Genomic DNA, 24,697 nt, shown 5'->3' on the forward strand with positions numbered 1-24,697 from the left:
GGGGGCGTGGCCAGGGAGTCAGCGGTTAGGAAAAGGGGCGTGGCGCGGCGCGCGGTGACGTCACAGCGCAGTGGGCGGAGCCTGGGAGCCGCGGCGGCGGCGGGCGGAAGGTCGGGGAGCGGGCGGAAGCTGGGGGGCGGGGCGTGGGGCCGGAAGCGGAAGTCGCGCGGCGGGCGGCGCTTCCGGCGGGCGGCGGGGAGCGGAGCGGGAGCGCTGCGAAGATGCCGGCGCTGCTGGAGCGGCCGAAGCTGTCGTCGGCCATGGCCCGGGCCCTGCACCGCCACGTCATGGTGGAGCGCGAGCGGAAGCGGCAGGGTGAGCGCGCACCGGGGGCCCACGGCAACGGGGGGGGGACCACGGTAACGGGGGGGGCCCTTGCGGTAACCGGGGGCCAGGCTCCGGCGTCGCCATGGCAACCGGGGTAGGCCGCGGGGCCCCTGCGGCGAGCTGGGGGCGGACCCCGGGGTTTCCATGGCAACCGGGGTCTCCCCTTGGCAACGCGGCCCCGCCCCCGCGCCGTCTCCATGGCAACCGCGCGCGGCGTCTCCATGGCAACCGGTGGGGGGCTGCCCGGCCCGGCCCCGCCCCTCGCGGCGGCGTCTCCATGGCGACGGCCCCGCCCCCCCCCCGCCCTGGCGGTTGCCGGGGTGACGCGGGGGAGGCCACGCCCCCTCCCTCCGTTGCTATGGCGACGCGGCCCCGCCCGCGGGGGGCTGGGGTTGGGGGCGCTGCCCTGACCCCGTGACCCTTGACCCTGTGACCCCGTGACCCCTGACCCCGTGACCCCTGACCCCGTGACCCCTGACCCCGTGACCCCTGACCCCGTGACCCCTGGCCCTGTAACCCTGTGACCCCTGGCCCTGTGAGCCCTGGCCCTGTGACCCCATGAGCCCTTTGACCCTTGACCCCGTGACCCCTGACCCCGTGCCCTTTGACCCCGTGACCCCAGAGGAGGAGGAGGTGGACAAGATGATGGAGCAGAAGCTGCGGGAGGAGCAGGAGCGGCGCCGCAAGAAGGAGATGGAGGAGAGGATGTCCCTGGAGGAGACCAGAGAGCAGGTGGGGGGCTGCGGGAACGAGGGACCCCCTGGGGACACCCCCCTGGGGACACCCCTGGGGACACCCCCTTGGGGACACCCCTTTGGGACCCTTTCCTTGGGACCCCCACCCGTGGGGACCCTCCCCTTGGGGACCCCAACTTGGGACCCCCCCACTCCATGACCCCCCCCCTTGGGACCCCCCTCTCAATGTCCCTCCCTTGGGACCCCCCCCTCCTTTGGATCTCCCCCCTTGAGACCCCTTCCTTAGGACCCTCCCCTCAGGACCCCCCACTCCATGACCCCCCCCTTGGGACCACTCCCATGGGACCCCCCCTGGTGACCCCCTCCCTTGGACCCCCCCTTGGGACCCCCCCTTTGGGTACCCTCCATTTGGGACCCCCTTAAAGGCCCCCCCTAAGCACCCTCCCGCCTTAACCCCCTCCCTTAGGGCCCCCCCTTAAGGACCCCCCCAGTGACCCACCCATTTGGTACCCCCCCTTTAATGACCCCCCCCTGTAGGGACCCCTCCCATGGGACCTCCCCCCCTTGGAACTCCCCATTTGGGCCCCCCCCGACCCCTTCCCTTTTGGCCCCCCCCATCAATGCCCCCCCAAGTCCCCCCCCCACCCCACGGCTGCCCCCCAACCCCCCCAAACCCTCTCCCAAGCCCCCCAAATGCCCCCCAGCCCCCCCAACACTCCTCCCCCAAGCCCCCCAGACCCCCTAAACCCCCCCCAAATGCCCCCCCAGACCTCTGGCTACCCCCCAGGCCCCCCAACCCCCCCTGAAGCCCCCCAACTGCCCCCCAACCCCCTCCCCCAAGACTCCCAGCCCCCCTAAAGCCCCCCAAATGCCCCCCAACCCCCCCTAAAGCCCCCCAACTGCCCCCCAACCTCTCAGCTGCCCCCCAGCCCCCCCAAAGACCCCCTCCGCACCCCAAATGCCCCCCAACCCCCTCCCCCAAGCCCCCTAGCCCCCCTAAAGGCCCCCAAATGCCCCCCCCCCCAGACCCTAGGCTATCCCCCAGGACCCCCCAAGCCCCCCAGTGCCCCCAAATCCCCCCAAATGCCCCCCCAAACCCCCTAAATCCCCCTGAATCCCCCCCAACCCCCCTTCCCCGAGCCCCCCACGCCCCCCAGCCGCCCCCCAGCCCCCCCCAGCCCCCCGGCCGTGCCCCCCCCGTTATGGCCGTGCCCCCCCCCAGCTGGCCAAGCTGCAGGAGAAGCTGGGGGCGCTGCAGGAGGAGAAGCACCAGCTCTTCCTGCAGCTCAAGAAGGTGCTGCACGAGGAGGAGAAGCGGCGCCGCAAGGAGCAGAGGTGGGGGGGGCGCTGGGGGGGCACTTGGGGGGCTGGGGGGGCACTGGGGGGATGTGGGGCAGGAGAGATGTGGGGCAGGGGGGATACTTGGGGGGCTGGGGGGGCACCTGGGGGGGTATTTGGGGGGCTAGGGGGCACTTGGGGGGCTGGGGGGGGCACTTGGGGGGGTATTTGGGGGGCTGGGGGACACTTGTGGGGCTGGGGGGGGCATCTGGGGGGATGTGGGGCAGGAGAGATGTGGGGCTGGGGGGTGTTTGGGGGTCACTTGGGGGGCTGGGGGAGTATTTGGGGCTGGGGGGATGTGGGGCAGGAGAGATGTGGGGCTGGGGGGATACTTGGGGGGCTGGGGGGGCACCTGGGGGGGTATTTGGGGGGCTGGGGGGCACTTGGGGGGCTGGGGGGGGCACTTGGGGGGGGTATTTGGGGGGCTGGGGGACACTTGTGGGGCTGGGGGGGACACTTGGGGGGCTGGGGGGGCACCTGGGGGGGCACTTGTGTGGCTGGGGGGGGCACTTGTGTGGCTGGGGGGGACACTTGGGGGGCTGGGGGGGACACTTGGGGGGCTGGGGGGGCACTTGGGGGGCTGGGGGGGGCGCTGGGGGGGTCATGGGATGGGGTACGTGTGGGGCTGGGGGGCGCCTGGGGGGCACTTGGAGGGCTGGGGGGGTATTTGGGGGGCTGGGGGGCACTTGTGGGGCTGGGGGGGGGCATCTGGGGGGATGCGGGGCAGGAGAGATGTGGGGCTGGGGGGATACTTGGGGGGCTGGGGGTCACTTGGGGGTCACTTGGGGGGCTGGGGGGTATTTAGGGGGCTGGGGGGATGTGGGGCAGGGGGGGCACTTGGGGGGCAGCCAGGGGAGTGTGGGGCAGGAGGGGGGGTCATGGGAGGGGCACTTGGGGGGCTGGGGGGTGCCTGTTGGGCTGGGGGGGCTTCCATGGGGCTGGGGGGGGCTCTGTGTGCCCCTGTGGGGCCGGGGGGGCTTTGTGGGGCCGGGGGGGTCTCTGTGGGGTGGGGGGGGCTCCGTGTCCCCCTGTGGGGCTGGGGGGGGCTCCGTGTCCCCCTGTGGGGCCGTCACTGAGTGCCCCCCCCCCCCCCCCCCCCAGTGACATGACGACGCTGACGGCGGCCGCCTACCAGCAGGGGATGGTGCACGGGGGGGGGCACGTCATCAACATGCAGGGTAGGGGGCTGGGGGGCTCGGGGGGGGGGTGTGGGGAGGGCTGGGGGGGTGGTTATGGGGGGCTATGGGGTGATGGGGGGCAGCGGGTGGCAGTTATGGGGGGGTTGGGGGTGGTTATGGGGCACTGGGGGGGCAGAGGGGGTCGCTATGGGGCAGCTGGGGGGGGCTATGGTAGGGCTAGGGGGGTTATGGGGCAGCTGGGGGGCATCACGGGGTGCTGGGGGCCTGCTATGGGGCTCCATGGGGCGCTATGGGGCACGCTGTGGGGCACCATGTGGATCTATGGGGTGCTATAGGGCTCTATGGGGCACGCTATGGGGCACTGTAGGGCTCTATGGGGCACTATAGGGCGCAGTATGGGGCGCCATGTGGGTCTGTGGGGCTCTATAGGGCATGCTATGGGGCACCACGTGGCTTTATGGGGCGCTATGGGGCTCTGTGGGGCTCTGTGGGTTGCTATGGGGCGCTATGGGGCACGCTATGGGGTGCTATAGGGCTCTATAGGGCACTGTGGGGTGCTATGGGGATCTATAAGGATCTATGGGGCGCTATAGGGCTGTGTGGGGCTCTATGGGGCACGCTATGGGGCGCTATAGGGCTCTGTCCCCCCGCAGGCAGCCCCGGGGGGCACAGCCGTGCTGGGCCCCTGCTGGCGGCCGACCGCGCCAAGCAGATGTTTGGGCCGCCCGTCATCACCGTGAGTGGGGCGGGATGTGGGGCGGGATGTGGGGGGGATGTGAGGCAGCCCCACAGAAATTTGGGGGGGCCCCAATAGGTCTGGGGGTGGGTGTGGGGCGAGCCCCGGGGGTTGGGGGTGGAGGGGGATGTGTGGGGTGGGAGCTGGGGGGGGGGCAGCCCCCGGAGTGTGGCCCCCTGGAATGTGTGGGGCGCCCCACAAGTGGGGGGGCAGACCTTTTTTTTTAGGGGTTCAGCCCCCCAAGTGTGGGGCTTGACCCTCCAAGTGTGGGTCAGCTCCCCAAAATGTGTGGGTCACCCCCCAAGTGTGGATCGGCCCCTTTTTTGAGGGTCAGCCCCCCAAGTGTGGGTCAGCCCCACTTTTCTGGGGGGGGTCAGCCCCATAGGTGTGGGGCTCACCCCCCAAGTGTGGGTCAGGCCCCCTTTTCTGGGGTAGTCACCCCCCCAGATGAGGGGCTCTGCCCCCCAAGTGTGGGTCCGCCCCCAAGTGGGGGTCACTGTTTTTGGGGTCTGCCCCCCAAGTGTGGGTCAGCCCCCCAAGTGGGGGTCACCCCGTTTTTGGGGTCAGCCCCCCAAGTGGGGGTCACTGTTTTTGGGGTCTGCCCCCCAAGTGTGGGTCAGGCCCCCTTTTCTGGGGGAGTCACCCCCCAGGTGTGGGTCTCTGCCCCCCAAGTGTGGGTCTGCCCCCCATCTGAGTCCCCCCCCTCCCCCCCCAGACGCGCCACTTCGGGGCCCAGCCGTCGTTCGGGGCGGGGGGGGAGCACGGCTCCTTCCAGGGGGCGCAGGGGGGGCCGGGCCCCTTCGCCGTGGGGCAGGGCCAGCAGCACCCCCCCCCCTTCCCCCCCGGGCAGCCCGTGCCCGGCTCCTACGGCGCCTCCCAGCAGATCCGCGGTGAGGGGGGGCTGGGGGGAGCGCTATGGGGCGGGGGGGGGCTATGGGGGGGCTATGGGGCTGGGGGGGGGCACTGGGGGGGATGCTATGGGGCAGGGGGGTGCTATGGGGCTGGGAGGGGCTATGGGGTGTGATATGGGGCTGGGGGGGCGCTATGGGGCCAGGGGGGGCTTGGGGTCAGGGGGGCTATGGGGTGTGATATGGGGCAGGGGGGGGTCCGGGGGGGACGCTATGGGGCAGGGGGGTGCTATGGGTCTTGGGGGGGGGCTATGGGGCCAGGGGGGCTATGGGGTGTGATATGGGGCTGGGGGGGCTGCTGTGGGGCTCGGGGAGGGTTATGGGGTGGGCTATGGGGCTGGGGGGGGCTTATGGGGAACTATGTGGGGGGCTGGGGGGTGAGATATGGGGCGGGGGGGGGGCTATGGGGCAAGAGGGGGATGCTATGGGGTGTGATACGGGGCTGGGAGGGGGCCGCTATGGGGCTGGGGCCCCGCTGTGGGTCCGGGGGGGTTTCTGTGGGGCTGGGGGGGCCGCAGTGGGGCCGCGCTCACCCCGTGCCCCCCCCCCGTGCCCCCCCCAGGCCCCTCGGGGTTCCCGGCTCTCCCCTTCCTGCCCCAGCAGCAGCCGGGGGGCGGCTTCGGCCTCCACGGACACTTCCCCCCCGCCCAGACCGGTAGGGGGCGTGGCCTCGGTGGGGTGGACACGCCCATTGAGGGCGGGGCATCAGGGGACACGCCCATTGGGGGCGGGGCCTCAGGGGACATGCCCAATTGGGGATGGGGGTGGGGTGGGGGGTGTCTGCCCCATAAGTTCCCCTGCCCCATAAGTCCCTCCCTGCCCCACACATTCCCCACCCCACACTTACGGGGCTCAGCGCTCCCCTGCCCCACGTATGTGGGGCTGAGCCCCCCCACCCCCAAGTGTGGGGCTCTGCCACTTCCCCCCACCCCACATATATGTGGTTGAGCTCCCTCCAACCCCCTGCCCCATAAGTGGGACTGTGTCACCCCCCTGCCCCACATATGTGGGGCTGAGCCCCTCCCCATCCCCCTGCCCCCCAAGTGTGGGGCTCACCACCTCCCCCCACCTCCCACTCTCACACCCACGAGGCTCGGCCCCACAACCAGGGCTGGGCAGTTGTGGGGCCGAGCCCCCCAAGTGTGGGGCTGACCCCCTGCCCCTCCCCAGGCTTCCTGCCCCCCAGCAGCAGCATCCCCCTGCAGAAGCAGCTGGAGCACGCCAACCAGCAGTCGGGATTCAGCGACGCCGTGAGTGGGGGCACTTGGGGGGCACTTGTGGGGCTGGGGGGGGCACTTATGGGGCCGGGAGTTTGGGCCCTGCCCCACACTGACCCCCCCCGGCCCCCCCCAGGCGCTGCACCCCAGCCCGGCCCTGCTGCCCAGCCCCCAGCTGCCCGTGCCCATGCAGCCGGCACCCAAGGTGAGGGGGGGAAAATGTGTGGGGCGGGGGGACTTGGGGGGCAGGGGGGACTTGGGGGGCACGGGGTGTGGGGCAGGAGGGACCTGGGGGGCAGTTGGGACTTGGGTATGGGGTGTGGGGCACAAATATGTGGGGCAGGAGGGATTTGGGTTCAGATGTGTGGGGCAGGAGGGACGCACTTGTGGGGCAGAAGAGACTTGTGGGGCACAAATGTGTGGGGCAGGAGGGACTTGTGGGGCACGGGGGGGGATACGGGGCATGGGGGGTGGTTGTGGGGCACGGGGGGGGTGTGGGGTAGAAATGTGTGGGGCACGGGGTTGTGGGGCACAGGGGGAATGTGTGGGGCACAGCCGTGGGGAGTGCAATGTGTGGGGCGGGATATGTGGGGCAGGGATGTGTGGGTCAGGGACATATGGGACAGGGATGTGTGGGGCAGGGACATGTGGGGTAGAAGGGACATGTGGGGCGGGATGTGTGGGGCAGGGGGGATGTGTGGGTCAGGCTGTGGGGCAGGGGGGATGTGTGGGGCAGGGGGGGATGTGTGGGGCAGGCCCCTCCTCACCGCGCCCCCCAGTCGGGGCTGCCCTACACGCACCCGGCTCGCCCCGCCTCGCCCGGCAGCTTCCCGCCCCACGGTGCCAGCCCCCAGCAGCCCCACGCGGTGAGTGCCCCACAACTGCCCCACACCATGGGGCTGCCCCACACCTCTGGGGCTGCCCCACACCTGGGGGGCGCCATCACCCCCCATCCCCTCCCCCCCCTTTCACCTGGGCCCTCTGCCCCACAGCTGTGGGGCTGGGCTCACCCCATTTGCCCCACACATGTGGGGCAGGACCCACACGTGTGGGGCCCCCTCAGCCCCCCTGCATCTCCCCCCCAAGAACCCACCCCACACATGTGGGGCAGTGCCCACCCCTGCCTGCCCCACACTTGTGGGGCCCCGCTCACCTCCTCCACCCCTCGCCCTCCCCCCCCTTCCTGCCCCACACATATGGGGCAGTACCCACCTCACCTGCCCCACATCTGTGGGTCCTGCCCCACACTTATGGGTCTGCCCCCACCTTGTCCACCCCACAGCTGGGACCCCGCTCACCCCCCCTTGCCCCATCCCTCTCCCTCCCCAAACCTACCCCACATCCACCCCACACTTGTGGGTCACACCCCACACTTGTAGGGCAGAGCTCACCCCACGCACCCCACATATGTGCGGCAGGACCCACAAGTGTACCCCACTCCCCCCCACACCCCACCCCTCTCCCTCCCCCCACCTCCCCACACTTATGGGTCAGGCCCCACCTCCCCCGCCCCACACTTGTGGGTCCTGCCCCACACTTGTGGGGCAGCGCTCACCCTCCTCCCCCCCCCCCACAGTCGGGGTTCGCCGCCAGCACCCCCCCGGCCGCCCGCCACCCGTTCCTGCCCCACGGCCAGGGCCAGCGCTTCTACCACAAGTGACGTCGCCCCCCCAGCCCGTGACGTCACCCATGACGTCACCCATGACGTCACGCCGCCGTCGTATTAAACTCGTTTCCTTTTTTATTCAGGCTGATTAACAAACGGGGGCGGGGCGCCGGGGCCCAGCCCCCCCCCCGGCCACGCGGGGCCCCCCCCGGGGGGCTGGGGGGGGGGGGGGCCCGGGGAGTTGGGGGGGGGGCGGGGGGAGGGGGGGGGCAGGGCCCAGCCCCGGCGCTCTTGGGGGGGGGAGGGGGGGGACCGGGGGGGCGGCCGTGGGGCTGGGGACCCCCCCCGGCCCCGCCGCCCGCCCCCCACCCCCCCCCGGCGGCTGTAGTGTTCCCGGGGGGGGCCCCCGCCCCGCTGCGTCCGCCGGCCTGGGGGGGGAACGGGGGGAGGTTGGGGGGGGGCCCCACGGCACGGGGAGACCCCCCCGGACCCACACAGAGGGGGTGGACCCACAGCGGGAGCCCCTGCCCCATAGCGCAGTCAGGGTCCCCCCCCCAGCCCTACAATGATCGGCCCCACAGCTCTGCCCCATAGCGGCCTCCTGCCCCATAGCGGGACCCCCTGCCCCATAGCAGAGTCAGAGTCCTCCCCCCAACCCTACAATGTTCGGCCCCATAGCGGGACCCTCTGCCCCATAGCAGTGCTCTGCCCCATAGCAGCCCCTGCCCCATAGCAGGACCCCCTGCCCCATAGCGCACTCAGGGTTCCACCCCCCCAGCCCCACAACATTCAGCCCCACAGCAGGGCCCTGCCCCACCCCACATCACCATCCCCCAGCCCCATAACTGCTCCATCCCACGGGGCCAGCCCCTGCCCCACAGCGCCCCCCATGGCACCCCCCCTGCCCCATAGCGCCCCCCACCTGCGCGTCCTTTACTTCGCCATGGCCTTGATGGCGACAGCAGCTTCCTCGGTCATCGCCGACAGCACGGTGATCTGTGGGGCCGGGCTCGTGGGGCGCCCCATAGCACCCCACAGCGCCCCACAACCACCCCACAGCGCCCCACAACCACCCCATATTGCCCCATAACCACCTCCTATTGCCACACAACCCCCCCACAGCCCCCCACACTCCCCTTACACCCACCCCACTCCTACCCCCCAGCACCCCCCAGCCACCCCCTGCCCCACAGCACCCCATAGAGCACCCCAGTGCCCCATAGTGCCCCATAACCACCCCCTTGCACCCCACACCCACCCCACAGTGTCCCCTAGCACCCCATAGCCACCCCCTAGTGACCCACACCCACCCCATAGCGCCCCACAACACCTCCATCTGCCTCCCAGCACCCCCTAGCGCCCCATAACCACCCCCAGTTCCCCATAACCACCCCCCAGCACCCCGTAACACCCCTTAACCACCCTGTAGCACCCCATACCCCCCATAACCACCCCATAACCCCCCCCAGCACCCTATAACCACCCCATAACCACCCCATAGCGCCCCATACCCATCCCATAACCCCCCCAGCGCCCTATTAACCACCCCATAACCACCCCATACCCACCCCCTAGTGCCCCATAACCCCCCAGAGTGCCCCTTAACCACCCTATAACACCCCGTAACCACCCCATACCCACCCCATACCCACCCCATAACCCCCCCACGACCCCCCCCAGCGCCCCACAGCCCCCCCAGCGGCCGTACCAGGATCTCCTCCCCGCAGTCGTACTTCTGCTCGATCTCCTTGCCCAGCTCCCCCTCGGGCAGCCTCAGGTCCTCCCTCACCTCGCCGCTGTCTTGCAGCAGGGACAGGTACCCGTCCTGGATCCCGATCAGCTGCGGGGCCAAAAGTCACCGGGGGGGCCCCACAACGCGCTATGGGGCGCCCCATGGGGCAGAGGGGGGGCCCATGGCAAGAACAGGGCCCTATGGGGTGCCCCATGGACAAAACAGGGCCCTATGGGGCAGCCTACACTGCAATACGGGGCCCTATGGGGTGCCCCATGGAAAAAAAAGGCCCCTATGGGGTGCCCCATGGTGTGATGTGGGGCACCCTATGGCAGATGGGGCTCTATGGGTGCCCCACCGCAGGATATGGGGTGCCCCATGGCTCAGACAGGGCCCTATAGGGTGCCCTATGGCACAGACGGGGCCCTATGGGTGACCAGAGCTCAATATAGGGTGCCCTATGGCACTTATGGGGCTCTGTGGGGCGCCCCACATCAAACACAGGGCCCTATGGGGTGCCCCACAGCAAAGATGAGGCCCTATGGGGTGCCCCATGGCAAAAGAAGGGCCCTATGGGGTGCCCCACAACACAGATGGGGCCCTATGGGTGACCCACAGCTCAATATAGGGCACCCTATGGCACTTATGGGGTGCCCCACAGCCAAGATGAGGCCCTGTGGGTGCCCCACCGCAGGATATGGGGTGCCCCATGGCTCAGACAGGGCCCTATAGGGTGCCCTATGGCACAGACGGGGCCCTATGGGTGACCAGAGCTCAATATAGGGTGCCTTATGGCACTTATGGGGCTCTGTGGGGCGCCCCACAGCAAACACAGGGCCCTATGGGGTGCCCCACGGCAGAGATGGGGCCCTATAGGCACCCTACAGTGTGATATGAGGCACCTATGGCAATTATGGGTCTTTATGGGGCACCCCACAGCAAGGACAAGGCCCTATGGGGCACCCGACAGTGTCATATGGGGCACCCCATAGCACAATATGGGGCCCTATGGGGCGCCCCACAGCAGGGACGGGGCTCTATGGGGCGCCCCAGCGCTGTGGGGCGGGGTTTTGGGGTACATAACAACACTTTGGGGTCCCCCCACCCCATAAAACCTTTGGGGTCCCCCCCCCGTAATCACCCCACTCATTAATTATGCCCCCCCCCACCGCTTAAAACACTCGGGGACCCCCCCCACCCCCCAGTGGCTCCCCCTCCTCCTTGGCTCCTCCCCCTTAAGGCCCCACCCCCTTGAGACCCCACCCCCTGTGGCCCCTCCCCCTTGAGACCCCACCCCCTGAGGCCCCCTGAGGCCCCTCCCATTGAGACCCCACCCCCTGAGGCCCCGCCCCCTTGTTCCCTTCCCCATTGAGGCCCCACCCCTTGAGGCCCCCCAAGGCCCCTCCCATTGAGACCCCACCCCCTGGGACCCCACCCTTTGAGACCCCTCCCCCCTGTGGCCCCACCCCCCTGAGACCCTGCCCCCCCTGGCTCCTCCCCCTTGAGACCCCGCCCCTAAGCCCCCCCCCTTGGGCCCTCCCCCGAGGCCACTCCCCCCAGGCCTTTTCCCACTGAGACCCCGCCCCCTGGGACCCCACCCTTTGAGACCCCGCCCCCTGTGGCCCCACCCCCCTTTGTCCCCGCCCCCTTAGCCCCGCCCACCTGGAAGTCGTTGCGCTTGATGTTGGGCACGTCCATGTTGTGGGTGGAGGGGCAGATGTCCTCGTACTTCTTGCCCGTGAAGATGTCGATGCCCACCAGGTGCACCTGGGGGCGGGGCCACGGTGGGGGCGGGGCCTCCGGGTGGGCGGGGCCCCGTGGGGGGCGGGGTTTGGGGCGCAAAGTGGGGTGGGGCTTGGGGATGGGGTAGGGCAGGGCTTGGGGATATAAGGGGTTAAGGTCTGGGGGCACCTGGGGGCGTGGCCAAAGATGGGGGCGTGGTCTCCGGATGGGCGGGGCCCCGTGGGGGGCGGGGCTTGGAGCGCGAAGGGGGCGGGGTCCAGGGATGGGGTAGGGCTTGGGGATACAAGGGGTTAATAAATAGAACATGGGGGCGGGGCCAAGGTGGGGGCGTGGTCATGGTGGGGGAGGAGCCTCCGGGTGGGCGGGGCCCCGTGGGGGTGGGGTTTGGCGTGAAAAGGGGGCGGGGCTTGGGGATGGGGCAGGGCAGGGTTTGGGGCTACCAGGGGTAAAGGACCAGGGGACTTGGGGGCGTGGCCAAGTTGGGGGCGTGGTCACAACCAGGGTGCAGTCAGTGGGGGCGGGGCTTGGGGCTCAAGGGGCGGGGCTTCAAGGTGGAACACGGGCCTTGGGGGCGGGACTTTGGGGTGGGGTCTAAAAGTGGGCGGGGCTTGGGGCTTCAAAGAGGGGGGGGGGGAGGGGCTGCCGGGGGGGGATTTGGAGGATTTGGGGCATTTTGGGGGCTTCATGGAGGTTTTAAGGGGTCGGGGGATTTGGGGGAGATTCGGGGCTTTTGGGGGGTTTCAAAGGTTTTAGGGGATTTAGGGGGGTTGGGGGCTTCGAGGAGGTTTTAAGGGGATTGGGGATTTGGGGAGATTTGAAGAGATTTGGAGAACTTTTGAGGGCTTCAAAGGCTTTTGGGGGATTTTGGAGGTTTTAAGGTTTTAAAGGGTTTGGACAATTTTGGGGGGAACTGGGGAATTTGGGGGCTTGGAAAGGTTTGGGGGGGATTCAGGGGTTTTGGGGACTTTGATGGTTTTGGGGGGTTTTGGGGGGTTTTAGGGGATTTTGGGAGTTTGGAAGTACTCGGGGATTTTAAAGGGTTTTGGGGATTTTGTGGATTTTAGGGGATTTGGGGGCTAAAAAGGGCTTGGGGACTTTGGGGGAATATGGGGGGATTTGGGGACTTCAAAGGGTTTTAGGGAGTTTTGAGGGGTTTGGGGACTTTAAGGGAGTTTGGGGGAATTATGGGGTTTTGGAGATTTTGGGGGGCTTTCAGGGTTTTGAGGCACTTTGGGGGATTTTAAGGAATTTGGGGGCTTTGATGGGTTTCAGTTTTCGAGGGGCTTTGGGGAGCTTGGGGAAGTTTTGGGTGTTTAGGGGGATTTTGGGGCTGTTTGGGGCTTTTTGGCGCTTTGGGTGTTCTTGGGGGAATTGGGGAAATTTGGGGCTGTTTTGGGGTATTTGGGGATGTTTCGGGGGGTTTCAAGGGTTGAGGGTGATTTGGGTTCATTCAGCACACGTTTTAAACCGTTTTGGGGTCATTTAGGGGGATTCCTGGGGCATCTGAGGTCAGTTTGGAAGCAGGGGGCTTCAGGGCTGTGGGGTGCATTTTGGGGCCATTTCAGGGTGATTTGGGCTATTTTGCGGTAGTTTTGGTCCAATTTCAAGGCATTTTGGGGGTTTTTGGTGCATTTCAGGGCTTTTCATTCCTGTTTCAGGCCAATTTGGGGTCATTTTGGGCCTGTTTCAGGCCCGTTTCAGGCCCACTTCCGGGGCCTGTTTTGGGGCATTTCAGCCCATTTCAGGCCTGTTTCAGGCTCAATTCCAGGAATTTTGGGGTATCCCAGCATGTTTGGGGCCCATTTTAGGGTGTTTCAGGCCCATCTGGGTGCATTTTGGGCCTGTTTCAGGCCCAATTTGGGCCCATTTTGGGACATTTCAAATATTCTGGCCCTGTTTCAGGCGCCTTTGAAGGTATTTTGGGGCATTTCGGGCCTAGTTCAGGCCCATTTCAGGCCCCTTCCAGGTCCATTTGGGGGCATTTCAGCCCTTTTTGGGCCCGTTTTGGACCCATTTCAGGCCCAATTTGGGGAGATTTTAATGGATTTGAGGCCTATTTCAGGCCCATTTAGGACCGTTTTGGCCTGTTTTCGGCCCCTTTCAAAGCATTTAGATCCGTATTGCGCACGTTTCAGGCCTATTTTGGGACATTTCAGCCCATTTTGGGCCTGTTCTGACACCCATTTCAGGACACTTGGGGGTGTTTTGGCCCATTTTGGGCCTATTTTAGGGCATTTCAGGCCCATACTGGGGCCTGTGGGCCTGAAACAGGCCTGAAATTTTGAAGCATTTTGGGCCTGTTTCAGGCCCGTTTTGTACCATTTTGGGGTATTTTGACCCATACAGAATGCATTTCAGAGCATTTGGGCCCATTTTGGCCTCATTTCAAACCCATTTTGGTGCATTTTAGGCCTGTTTCAGACCCACCTAGAGGCATTTTTGGGGCCCAGTTTTGGCTCCACTTTTTGGGGCCCATTTCAGGCCCATTTGGGGGCATTTTGACCTGTTTGGAGTCTGTTTTGGGCCATTTTGGTGCACTTGGGACCTGTTTCAGGCCCATCTGGGGCCATTTTGACCTTTTTGGGGCCTGTTTCAAGCCCATTTTGGGCCTGTTTCTGGCCCATTTGGGGCCATTTTTGGGCATTTTGACCTGTTTGGAGCCCCTTTGGGGGCATTTTGGCCCATTTCGGGGCATTTGGGATCCGTTTCATGCCCATTTTGAGCCTGTTTTAGGCCCATATGGAGCCATTTTTAGGGCATTTTGACCCATTTGGGGCAATTTTAGGGCATTTAGAGCCCATCTCAGGCCCATTTTGGGGCATTCTGACCTGTTTCGGCCCCATTTCATGTTATTTTGGGGCATTTGGGCCTGTTTTGGGACTACTTGGGGCATTTGGGAGCATTTTGACTGGCTTGGAGCCCATTTTGGGCCTATTTCAGGCCCATTTGGGACAATTTGGGGGCACTTCGGCCTGCTTTAGGCCCATTTTGGGGCAGTTGGGATCCATTTCACACCCATTTGGGCCATTTTGACCTGTTTGGAGCCCATTTGGGGGCATTTGGGACCCGTTTCAAATCCATATTGGGCCATTCTGACCTATTTGGAACCTGTTTTGGGCCATTTTGCTGCATTTTAGACCTGTTTTGGAACCATTTGGGCCCATTTTGGGGCATTTGGGATCCATTCCACACCCATTTGGGGCCCTTTTGGGCCTGTTTCAGACCCATTTGGGGGCAATTTGACCTACTTTGGGCCCATTTTGGGGCAGCTGGTGTCCATTTCACGCCCATTTGGGCCATTTTGACGTCTTTGGAGCCCATTTGAGGGCATTTCGGACCCATTCCAAGCCCGTTTGAGTGCATTTGGTGCCCGTTTGGGTGCATTTGGTGCCCGTTTGGGTGCATTTGATCCCCATCTGAGTGCATTTGGTGCCCGTTTGGGTGCATTTGGTGCCCGTTTGGGTGCATTTGGTGCCCGTTTGGGCGCATTTGGCCCCCGTTTGGGCGCATTTGGCCCCCGTTTGGGCGCATTTGGCCCCCGTTTGGGCGCATTTGGCCCCCGTTTGGGCGCATTTGGCCCCCGTTTGGGCGCATTTGGCCCCCGTTTGGGCGCATTTGGCCCCCGTTTGGGCGCATTTGGCCCCCGTTTGGGCGCATTTGGCCCCCGTTTGGGCGCATTTGGCCCCCGTTTGGGCGCATTTGGCCCCCATTTGGGCGCATTCGGTCCCCGTTCTTGTGCGTTTTGTCGCGTTTCGCCCCGTTTTTGCCCCATTTCACCCTGTTTCGGGGCAGTACCTTGGCGTGGCCGTGCTTGCCGGTCTTGGAGGTGGACATCTCGACGATCTTGCAGGGGCGCCCCTTGAGCACCACGAAGCCGTTCTTGCGCAGCGCCGAGCACTGCATGGGGAACGTGGCCGAGGCGCCCGCGTCGCCCGTCTCGAAGTCCAGGTCGTCCGCCATGCTGCCGCTGCGCCGCTGGGGGGGAAAATGGGGTGAAAAAGGGCGATTTAGGGGGTGGTAAGGAGGGACACGGCACATCGGGATGCACAGGGGTCGTGGGGGGGGAATGGGAGCCAGGGATGTGGGGGAAGCCGAATGGGAACCCCGTTAATGGGGACACCCCAATGGGACCCCCAGGATTGGGGACACCCCAGTAAGACCCCATTAATGGGGACACCTAATGGGGACACCCCAATGGGACCCCCAGGATTGGGGACACCCCCATTAAGACCCCATTAATGGGGACACCCCAATAGGACCCCCAGGATTGGGGAACACCCCAGTAAGACCCCATTAAATGGAGACACCCCAATGGGAGCCCCCAGGATTGGGAACACCCCAATGGGACCCCATTAATGGGGACACCCCAATGGGACCCATTAATGGGGACACCCCAATACAAACCCATTAATGGGGTCACCGTAATGGGATCCCCAGGACTGGGGCCACCCCAATAAGGCCCCATTAATGTGGAGACCCCAATAGGACCCCATTAACGAGGACACCATAACGAGACCCCATTAATGGGGACAGCCCAGTGGGAGCCTCATTAATGGGGTCACCATAATGGGACCCCCAGGACTGGGAACACCCCATTAAGACCCCATTAATGGGGACACCCCAATGGGATCCCCAGGAGTCACAGAGACACAGGAGGACCCCCATTAATGGGGAGACCCCAATGGGACCCCATTAATGAGAACACCATAACGAGACCGAATTAATGGGGACACCCCAATGCAAACCCATTAATGGGAGCCCCAGGACACCCCAGTAAAACCCCATTAATGGAGACACCCTAATGGGACCCCCAGGGGCTACGGGGGGGGAATGGGGACCCCTGGGGGTGGGGACAGCCCAGTGGGAGCCCCATTAATGGGACACCTCAATGGGACCCCCAAAACTGGGGACACCCCAATGGGACCCCAAGAAGGAGGCACTGGGGGGGGGGGACACCCCCTGGACCCAATATTGGAGGATCAGGACCCCAAAAAGGGCAGGATTGGGGTGTGGGGGGTACCAGAACCCCCAATCCCCCCCCCCAGCAAACCTCTACAGGACCCCAACCCCCCCACAGCCCTATGGAATCCCCCGAATTTCCCCCAAAACCCCTATGGGACTCCTAAATCCCCAATAAGGCCCCAAATCTCCCCAAAAAACCCTTCCAGGACACCCCCAACACACTTCTGGGACCACCAACCCCCCCCCCCCAATCCCCTATAACACCCTGAACCCCCCAACCCCTCCCCAAAAGACCCCCAACCCCTAAAGGCCCCCAACCCCCCCGCACACCTCTACTGGACCCCCAAATCCCCCCCAAAACCCCTACAAGACCCCAAGCCCCCCCCAACACCTTTATAGGACCCCGACCCCTCCCCCAGCAAACTTCTGGGACCCCAAAAGCCCCTCAAATCCCCCCAAGCCCCTATGAGCCCCCCCAAAACCCCCTTAAGGCCCCAAATAACCCCCAAAACCCCTCTAGAAACCCCAAATTCTTCCCCCAAGCCCCTACAGCACCCCCAAGCCCCCCCCAACACCTTCATATGACCCCAAAAGCCCCCCAAAACCCCTATGGGGCCCCCAAAAAGCTCCAAGACCCCCAAATCCCCCAGCACCCTCACAGGACTCCCAAATCCCCCTTAGGACCCCAAATCCCCCCTTCCCAACCCCTTACAGGGCCCCCAAAATCTCCCCAATGCCCTCATAAAACCCCCAAACCCCTATGGGACCCCCAAATCCTCCCCCAAAAAACCTTCCAGGACCCCAAAACCCCCCAAAATCCCCCCAAAAACCTCTCTGGGACCCCTCAAATCCCTCCCTACCACCCTAAAAGGACCCCAAAACCCCCCAAAAAAACCCTCCTGGACCCCAAAACTCCCCAAATCCCCCCAAACCTCTCTGGGACCCCCCCGATCCCCCCTAACACCCTTATGGGACCCCAAAACCCTCCGAATACCCTTAGAAGACCCCAAACCCCCCCCAAATCACCCCAAAATCTCCCTGGGACCCCCAAATCCCCCCCCAACACCCTCCTGGGTCCCCAAATCCCCCCCAAACCACCCCAAAACCCCCAACTCCCCTTAATGCCCCCCATCCCCCCCCCACACCTCAATAAGGCCCCAACCCCCCCAAATCCCCTATAGGGCCCCCCAAACCCCTAAATCTCACCCCAAATCCCCTCCAAACCCCCCCAACCCCCCTCAACACCCTCCTGGGACCCCAAATCCCCCCAAATCCCCCCTTTAAGACCCCCAACCCCCCCCCAACCCTTCCGGAACCCCCCAAACCCTCAAAAGCGCCCCAAAATCCCCCTAAACCCCCCCCCACCCCCCCCGCGCCCCGCACTTGGTACATCCCAGCCCCATTGCCGCTAATGCCGGGCCGGCCGCGACCACCGCACCTCAGGGGGGGGAGACACGGGCACCACGCTGCCCCCCCCCCCCCGCAGTGGTAGCGCCTGCCAGCCCGGGTGATTCAGCGGCCCCGGCCGCCACCACCGCAGCGCCGCGGGGGGGGGGACGCCCCAACCCCCCCCCCATCCCTCCCCGCTTTGGTACGGTCCCAGCGCGGCGGCTGCGGGGCGGCGGAACCAACGCGAGGTTGAGGGGGGAGGGGGGGGGGAACCACGTGGTGCGGCGTCACCCCCCCCTCCCCCCCCCCCCGCAGTGGTACGGCCCGGCCTAGGCCCCGCGCAGCCACATGGCGGCGGCCGGGGGGGGGGGGGGGGGGGAGGGGTTTGGGGACCTGGGACCCCCCCCAAATTTTTAGGGACCCCCCCAAAATCCTTGGGGCACCCCCAAAAAAGCCTCAGGGATCCCCCCAGGGGGGTTGGGGGTTGGGGTCCCGAAATGGTTGGGAACCCCCCCAAAAAGGCCCTGGGAGCCCCCCCTCAGGGCACTGCCCCCCCCCCAGGTACCTAGGACCCCCCCCAAAGCCCCTCAGCCCCCCCCAACCCCTTAAAGCCCCCCCCCAAAATCCTTAAGATTCACCCCAAAACCTTCACCCGTAACCCCCCCCCAAATGCTTGGGACCCCCCCATAACCCCTAGAACCCCCCCAACCCCCTGAGGCCCCCCAAGCCTTTAGGACCCCCCCAAAATCCTGTGAATTTCCCCCAAACCCCAGGACCCCTCCCCCAAGCACTTAGCACCCTTTAATCTCCCCCAAAATCAGCTGGGACCCCCCCCCCAAAAGCCTTGGGATTCCCCCCTAAATCCCTGTCCCCCCCCCCCCCCAAAAAAAAAAGGCCTCAAAATCTCCCTAAACCCTAAACCCCCCCCCCCAAAAAAACTCCTGAATCCCTCCTAAACACGTGGCCCCCCCCACAAAAAAAATTCAGGACCCTCCTAAACCCCTAAGACCCCCCCCTAAAAAAAACTGAGCCCCCCCCAACACATCAGGGACCCCCCCCAAATCCCTGGAAACCCCCCCAAAAAGGCCTCAGGCCTCCCCAAACCCTAAATTCCCCCCCAAAAAACCCCTCTAACGTCTCCCCAAGCATCTGAGCCCCCCCCCAAACCTTTCAACCCCCCCCCTCAAATTCTTGGGGCCCCCCCAAGATCTTTAGGAACCCCCTAAAACCTTTAAGCCCCCCCCAAAACCTTTAAGACCCCCCCCCCAAAAATCCCCTAAGACCCTTCCAAACCTTAAAGCCCCCCCCCAAAAGCCCGAAGGGACTCCCTAAACCCCCAGAACCCCCCCCAAAAATCCCTTAAGCCCCCCCCAAATCCCTAAAATCCCCCCCCCAGGCCTTTAGGACCCCCCCCCCAAATCCCTGCAACCCCCCCCCCAAGAAGCCTTTAAGGCCTCCCCCACATCCTTAAGACCCCCCCAGGCCTTTAAAACCCCCCTAAATCCCTGAAACCCCCCCAAAAATCATCTTGAACCCCCCCTAAATCTTTAGGACCCCCCCCCCAAATCCCTAAAACCCCTCCCCCGAGCCTTCAGGGCCCCCCCCCAGACCCCTGAAACCCCCCCCCAAAAAAACCCTTTAAGGCTCCCTAAATCCTCAGAACCCCCCCAAATCCTTAAGAGCCCCCCCCCCAAGCCTTTAGGGCCCCCTAAAAAAATCTTTAAGGCCTCCAAAATCCCTGAAACCCCCCCCAAAATCCTTGGGGACCCCCCCCAAAACCCCTTTAAGCCCCCCCCCACCCCCCTCAGAACCCCCCCCACCCCCGCCCCCAAGCTCGAGCACCGCTCGGCGCCGCCCCCCCCGGCACGAGCCGGGTCTCCCCCGGGCCCGGTTTTGGGTGCAAAAAAATGTCATTTAACCAATTTTTCCCCCCCCCCTCCCCAATCGAGACGCGGAGCGAGCGGGGGAGAGACCCTCGCGGGGCGGCCGCCGCCGCCCGTCTGAGGGGGCCCGGGGGCAGCGCGCGCCTTAAATGGGGGGGGGGGGGGGGGGGGGGGGGGGCGCCACGCGGGCCCCGCGCGCGCTCCTCGCTCCCCCCCCTCCCCTCCCGGAGCCGGGCGAGTCCATTCGGGGAGTCGTTGGGGGGGGGGGTAGGGGGGTCCCGGCTACCCCCTAAATTTGCCCCCCCCCCCCGTTTTTTTCCGCCCCCCCCCGCCGCACTCACCCCCCCCCCGTCCGCGAGCCCAAACCGCCGCCTGCTGCCGCCGCTCCGGCTGCTGCAACCCCGCGGCCCGCACTGCGCATGCGCGGGGAGCACCGCCCCCAACCCCCCCCCCTCCCGCAACCCCCCCCCCCGCGGTGAGCGCGTCCGCCCTAAGGGAGGGGAGGGGGGGAGGAGAGCGCCCCGCGCGCTCTGCTGCGCAGCGCCGCGAGGCAGCCGCGCAGCCGCCGCCCCGCCCCTCGCCGGCCGCGCGTGCGCAGAGAGGGAGGGGCGCGGTGGGGCGAGGCGGGGGAGCGGCGCTGCGCATGCGCGGGGTGGGGGAGGGAGGGGGGTTGCGGCGCCACGCGCGGCGCGGTGCGCATGCGCGGCTCGGCGCCCGCGGGCCCCCGCCCCTCCCTGGTGCAGTGCGCGTGCGCGGTGCGCCCCCTCCTCCCCCTCCCCGCGTGGTCGCCGCTGGGGCGGGGCGGGGCTGCGCATGCGCAACGGGGAGGGGCGGGGGGAAAGGAGGGAGCGGCGGCCACGCCCCGCACTGCGCATGCGCGACCATAGAGACGCGGCTCGGCGGGCAGAGCGCCCCCCGCCGCCATCTTGGGGAGGGGGCGAGCGGCTGCCATGGCAACGGCGCGGCGAAAAGGGCCGGCGTGGATGCAAATGAGCTTAATGAGGGCAATTAACGGCCCGGGTCCGCCCGCATTAACACTGCGCCCCCCCCCTCACGCGCTCATAGTCTGTAAAATTATGCAAATTACCACAGGTGTGGGGCAGTTTTCCCTTTAAAACTGAAATTTATTCAAATATCCGCAATCTTAGCCCGGTCCAGCGCTGCGCAATGCGCCCAGCCAAGCGCAGACGCTCAGCATTATGTAAATTTATGTTAATGACATGCTAATAAGCGCGGCGGCGCTTCTGCGCATGCGCGGCCGGCTGAGGGAGGCGGCGGTCACGCGGCCGGGCGGCGCGCGGCTGCTCGTGCGCATGCGCCAACAGCGAGGGGAGGGGGGGGAGAGCGAGACAACCGCGCCGCCGCCCGTGCGCATGCGCCGCCCCGCTCCCGCCTTTCCCCCCCCCCACCCCCACGTGGTGCCGCGCGCCTCGTGCCCGCCACGCGCCCCGGCGGCCAATCCCCGCCCTCCCCCTTCTCCCCTCCAGCCAATGGGGAGCCGCGGGCGAGGCGCGAAGCCGGAGGGGCGGAGCCTGGCGGCCGTTGGCGAGGCCGCCCCGGGCAGCGCCCGCCTCAAAAGCGGCGGCGGCGGCGGCGGGGGCCGGAGCTCAGCGCCGCTCCCCTCCCCTCAGCGCCCACCGCCCGTTCCCGGCCGCCCCCCGGCGCTCTCCGCCATCGCCCCCCGGTGGCCGCGGCCATGCTGAGCGACGCGCAGGGCCCCGCCGAGCCCCCCGGCCCCCCCCCGGGCTCCCCACCGCCGCCCCCCGCCCCCTCCTCAGAGGCCGCTGCCCGCCGCCTCCGCCCCTCCCCCACCCGCCCCGGCCGTTACCGCCGCGGCCCCGCCCCGCGCCAAGCGCGTGCTGGGTGAGGGGGCGGGGCCTGGGGCGGGGCACGCCCACTAAGGGGGGGTGTTAGGAGGGGGTGGGAGGGGCTTGGGGGTGATTGGCAGGGGTGGGGCACGCCCACAGGGTGGGGTGGGGGGGTCACTGGGGGTAACTGGGAGGGGCTGGGGAGTAACTGGGGGTAACTGGGAGGGGCTGGGGGGGTAACTGGGAGGGGCTGGGGGGTAACTGGGAGGGGCTGGGATAGGTTGGGGGTAACTGGGAGCTACTGGGAGCTACTGGAGGTAACTGGGAGAGGCTGGGGGGTAACTGGGGGTAACTGGGAGGGGCTGGGGGGTAACTGGGAGGGGCTGGGGGGTAACTGGGAGGGGCTGGGATAGGTTGGGGGTAACTGGGAGCTACTGGGAGCTACTGGAGATAACTGGGAGAGGCTGGGGGGAGTAACTGGGGGTCACTGGGAGGGGCTGGGGGGTAACTGGGAGGGGCTGGGATAGGTTGGGGGTAACTGGGGGTACTGGGAGCTACTGGAGGTAACTGGGAGAGGCTGGGGGGTAACTGGAGGTCACTGGGAGGGGCTGGGGGAGAAACTGGGAGTGGCTGGGGGGGTACTGGGATAGGTTAAGGGGTAATGAGGTGGTACTGGGAGCTACTGGGGGGTAACTGGGGTTAACTGGGAGAGGCTTGAGTGGAACTGGGAGGTATTGGGGATAATTAAGAGAGGCTTTGAAGTAACTGGGAGCTACTGGGATCGACTGGGAGAGGCAGGGGGGTAATTGGGGGTACTGGGAGCTATTGGGATTATCTGAGAGGGGCTGGGGGGTTAACTGGCTGATACTGGTAGTAACTGGGAGAGAGTGGGGGTTAACTGGGGTCTAATAGAGTTAATTGGGGAAGGCTGGGGTGGTAACTGGAGGTGACTGGGAGCTGTTGGGGGTTACTGGGAGATACTGGGAGTGCTTGGTAGAGGCTGTGAGGTGTACTGGGGTGTAACTGGGAGGAGCTAGATAGGCTGGAGGTTAACTGGGAGCTACTGGGGTTAACTGGGAGCTACCAGGACATCACTGGGGGTTACTGGGAGGCACTAGGAGAAGGTGGGGGGGTCACTGGAGTTAACTGGGAGCTACTGGGGGTTACTGGGAGGTCACTGGGGACTTACTGGGAGGGCACCTGCCCATACTGGGGGCTCCCCCTGGCCCTTAAGGGGGTCTCGGGGGGGGGGGGGGCAGTAAGAGAGAATCCCAAAATTGACGTTTTTTTACCCCAAATTCTCCCCCCCTGCAGCCACTCAGGTGCTGGGCACTGTCAAATGGTTCAACGTGCGCAACGGCTACGGCTTCATCAACAGGTGGGGGGGGGGGGACAAAAAATTGGGGGGGGGGGGGCCCAAAATTGGGGGGGGAGGTCCCAAAATTGGGGTGGGGGGGGCGCAAATAGGGGCGGGTGATAAATGGGGGGGGGGGGAGGGGCAGAAATGGGGGGCGCTAATTGGGGATGGGGGCAGAAAATTGGGGTGGGGGGGGCACAAATTGTGGAGGGGGGGCAAATAATGGGGGGGGGTGGGACCCAAAATTTGGGGGGTGGGGGTCCTGAAGGGTGGGGGGAGCAAATTTGGGGGTGTAACGGGGGGGCTCAAAATTGGAGGAGACACAAATGAGGGGCGCTAATTACTAATTAGGGATGGGGGGGGGTCACAAATTAGGGCCGGGTGACCCCAAATTCTGGAGGGGGGGGGGCCCAAATTGCCTTAATTAACGCCCCCTTCATTAATCCCCCCCCCCAGGAATGACACCAAGGAGGACGTCTTCGTGCACCAGGTACCCCAAAACCCCCCCAAAAAATTCTTGGGGTGTCCCCAGGACCCCCCTGGGCCCCCCCCCCGAGTTTTTTGGGGACCCTCCCCAAAATTTTGGCCCCCCCCCAGACGGCGATCAAGCGCAACAACCCCCCGCAAGTTCCTGCGCAGCGTGGGCGACGGCGAGACCGTGGAGTTCGACGTGGTGGAGGGGGAGAAGGTAGGTGGGCGGGGCCTCCGCGGGACACGCCCCTTTCGCGAAGCCACGCCCCCTTCTCGCAAACCACGCCCCTTTTCCTTAAGCCACTCCCCTTCCATCCTATCACCCGCACCCCCTTGGGTGTTGGGCTGCTTGGAGGGGTGGGGCACCACCTGCACCGGCCACGCCCCCTCTCTCCAAGCCACGCCCCCCGTGTTGCCACGCCCCCTTACACAAATCACGCCCCTACCACGCCCCTTTCCCTTAAGCCACACCCCTTCTATCCCATCACCACGCCCCCTTTGGGCATTTCACTGCTTAGAGGGCTGGGGCACCACCTGCACAGGCCACGCCCCCTCTCGCACAGGTCAGGTCACGCCCACCACACTGCCACGCCCTGTTCTACAGGCCACGCCCCTTTCACAAACCACGCCCCTTTTCCCTAAGCCACTCCCCTTCTGTTCTATCACCGCACCCCCTTGGGTGTTGCGCTGCCCGGAGGGGTGGGGCACCACCTGCACAGGCCACGCCCCCTCTCGTACAGGCCACGCCCCTCCACATTGCCACACCCCGTTCTATAGGACACACCCCTCTTGATACCACACCCATTTTCCCTAAGCCACGCCCCTCTATCCTATCACCACGCCCCCTTGAGCATTGCCCCAGCCCTCCATGCAGGGCACCACCTGCACAGGCCACGCCCCCCGTGTTGCCACGCCCCATTTCACGAACCACGCCCCTTTCCCTTAGACCACGCCCCTTCTATCCCATCACCACGCCCCCTTTGGGCATTTCACTGCATAGAGCGCTGGGGCACTGCCTGCATAAGCCATGCACCCTATCGCAAAGGCCACGCCCCTATCGCACAGGCCACGCCCCCTTTTCCCAAGTCACGCCCCCTTCATCCCCTCCCTGGGCATTGCCCTGCATGGAGGGCTGGGGCACCACCTGCACAGGCCACGCCCCCTTCCACCCAAGCCACGCCCTCTTGGCCAAGGCCCCTCCCACAGTGCCACGCCCCCTCCTTTCCCATGCTGGTGCCTGAGCCCCATAGCCACGCCCCTTTGCTCCTTATAGCCACGCCCCCTGCTGGCTGGCCACACCCCCTTCTCCCATGCCTCACCCCATAGCCATGCCCTCTTCTGGGTGTCCCCCTCTTGGCTAAGCCACGCCTCCTAGCTTCACAGCCA

General features: G+C 66.0%; 2 protein-coding genes and 2 long non-coding RNA genes across 6 annotated transcripts in view; 2 read left to right on the top strand and 2 right to left on the bottom strand.

Moving 5' to 3' along the window:
• GPS2 (G protein pathway suppressor 2) lies at positions 1-8,104 on the top strand. Of its 3 annotated transcripts, none has more exons than XM_084540343.1 (11): positions 1-315; positions 950-1,059; positions 2,308-2,357; positions 3,462-3,538; positions 4,153-4,235; positions 4,951-5,125; positions 5,706-5,798; positions 6,314-6,393; positions 6,497-6,565; positions 7,140-7,226; positions 7,937-8,104. In XM_084540343.1, the coding sequence occupies exons 1-11, from the start codon at positions 222-224 to the stop codon at positions 8,018-8,020; spliced, it is 1,002 nt and encodes a 333-aa protein (XP_084396469.1). In that variant the 5' UTR covers positions 1-221; the 3' UTR covers positions 8,021-8,104. The 3 variants fall into 3 exon arrangements, with proteins under 3 accessions (XP_084396469.1, XP_084396470.1, XP_084396468.1); XM_084540342.1 differs by having other exon boundaries at positions 10-315; positions 2,245-2,357; XM_084540344.1 differs by lacking the exon at positions 7,140-7,226 and having other exon boundaries at positions 4-315; positions 2,245-2,357.
• Positions 8,079-24,697, bottom strand: part of EIF5A (eukaryotic translation initiation factor 5A) — a 23,076-nt gene continuing 6,457 nt past the window's right edge. Inside the window, exons 2-6 of the mRNA XM_084540345.1 lie at positions 15,237-15,416; positions 11,361-11,465; positions 9,675-9,806; positions 8,889-8,962; positions 8,079-8,394 (exon numbers count right to left, since the gene is read on the bottom strand). Of these exons, the coding sequence (XP_084396471.1) occupies positions 8,900-8,962; positions 9,675-9,806; positions 11,361-11,465; positions 15,237-15,401 (465 nt within the window). The 5' untranslated portion in view covers positions 15,402-15,416 and the 3' untranslated portion in view covers positions 8,079-8,394; positions 8,889-8,899. The remainder of the gene's footprint in view (positions 8,395-8,888; positions 8,963-9,674; positions 9,807-11,360; positions 11,466-15,236; positions 15,417-24,697) is intronic.
• On the top strand, positions 9,815-10,338 carry LOC311429244. Its single transcript, XR_014688197.1, has 2 exons — positions 9,815-9,956; positions 10,235-10,338. It is a non-coding gene; the product is annotated as an uncharacterized lncRNA (long non-coding RNA).
• Positions 12,705-15,226, bottom strand: LOC311429245. Its single transcript, XR_014688198.1, has 2 exons — positions 14,686-15,226; positions 12,705-14,413 (listed from the first exon to the last, which is right to left on the bottom strand). It is a non-coding gene; the product is annotated as an uncharacterized lncRNA (long non-coding RNA).

Source organism: Aythya ferina, assembly GCF_964211825.1.
Source record: "Aythya ferina genome assembly, contig: HAP1_SCAFFOLD_456, whole genome shotgun sequence".
Taxonomy (NCBI): Eukaryota; Metazoa; Chordata; class Aves; order Anseriformes; family Anatidae; genus Aythya; species Aythya ferina.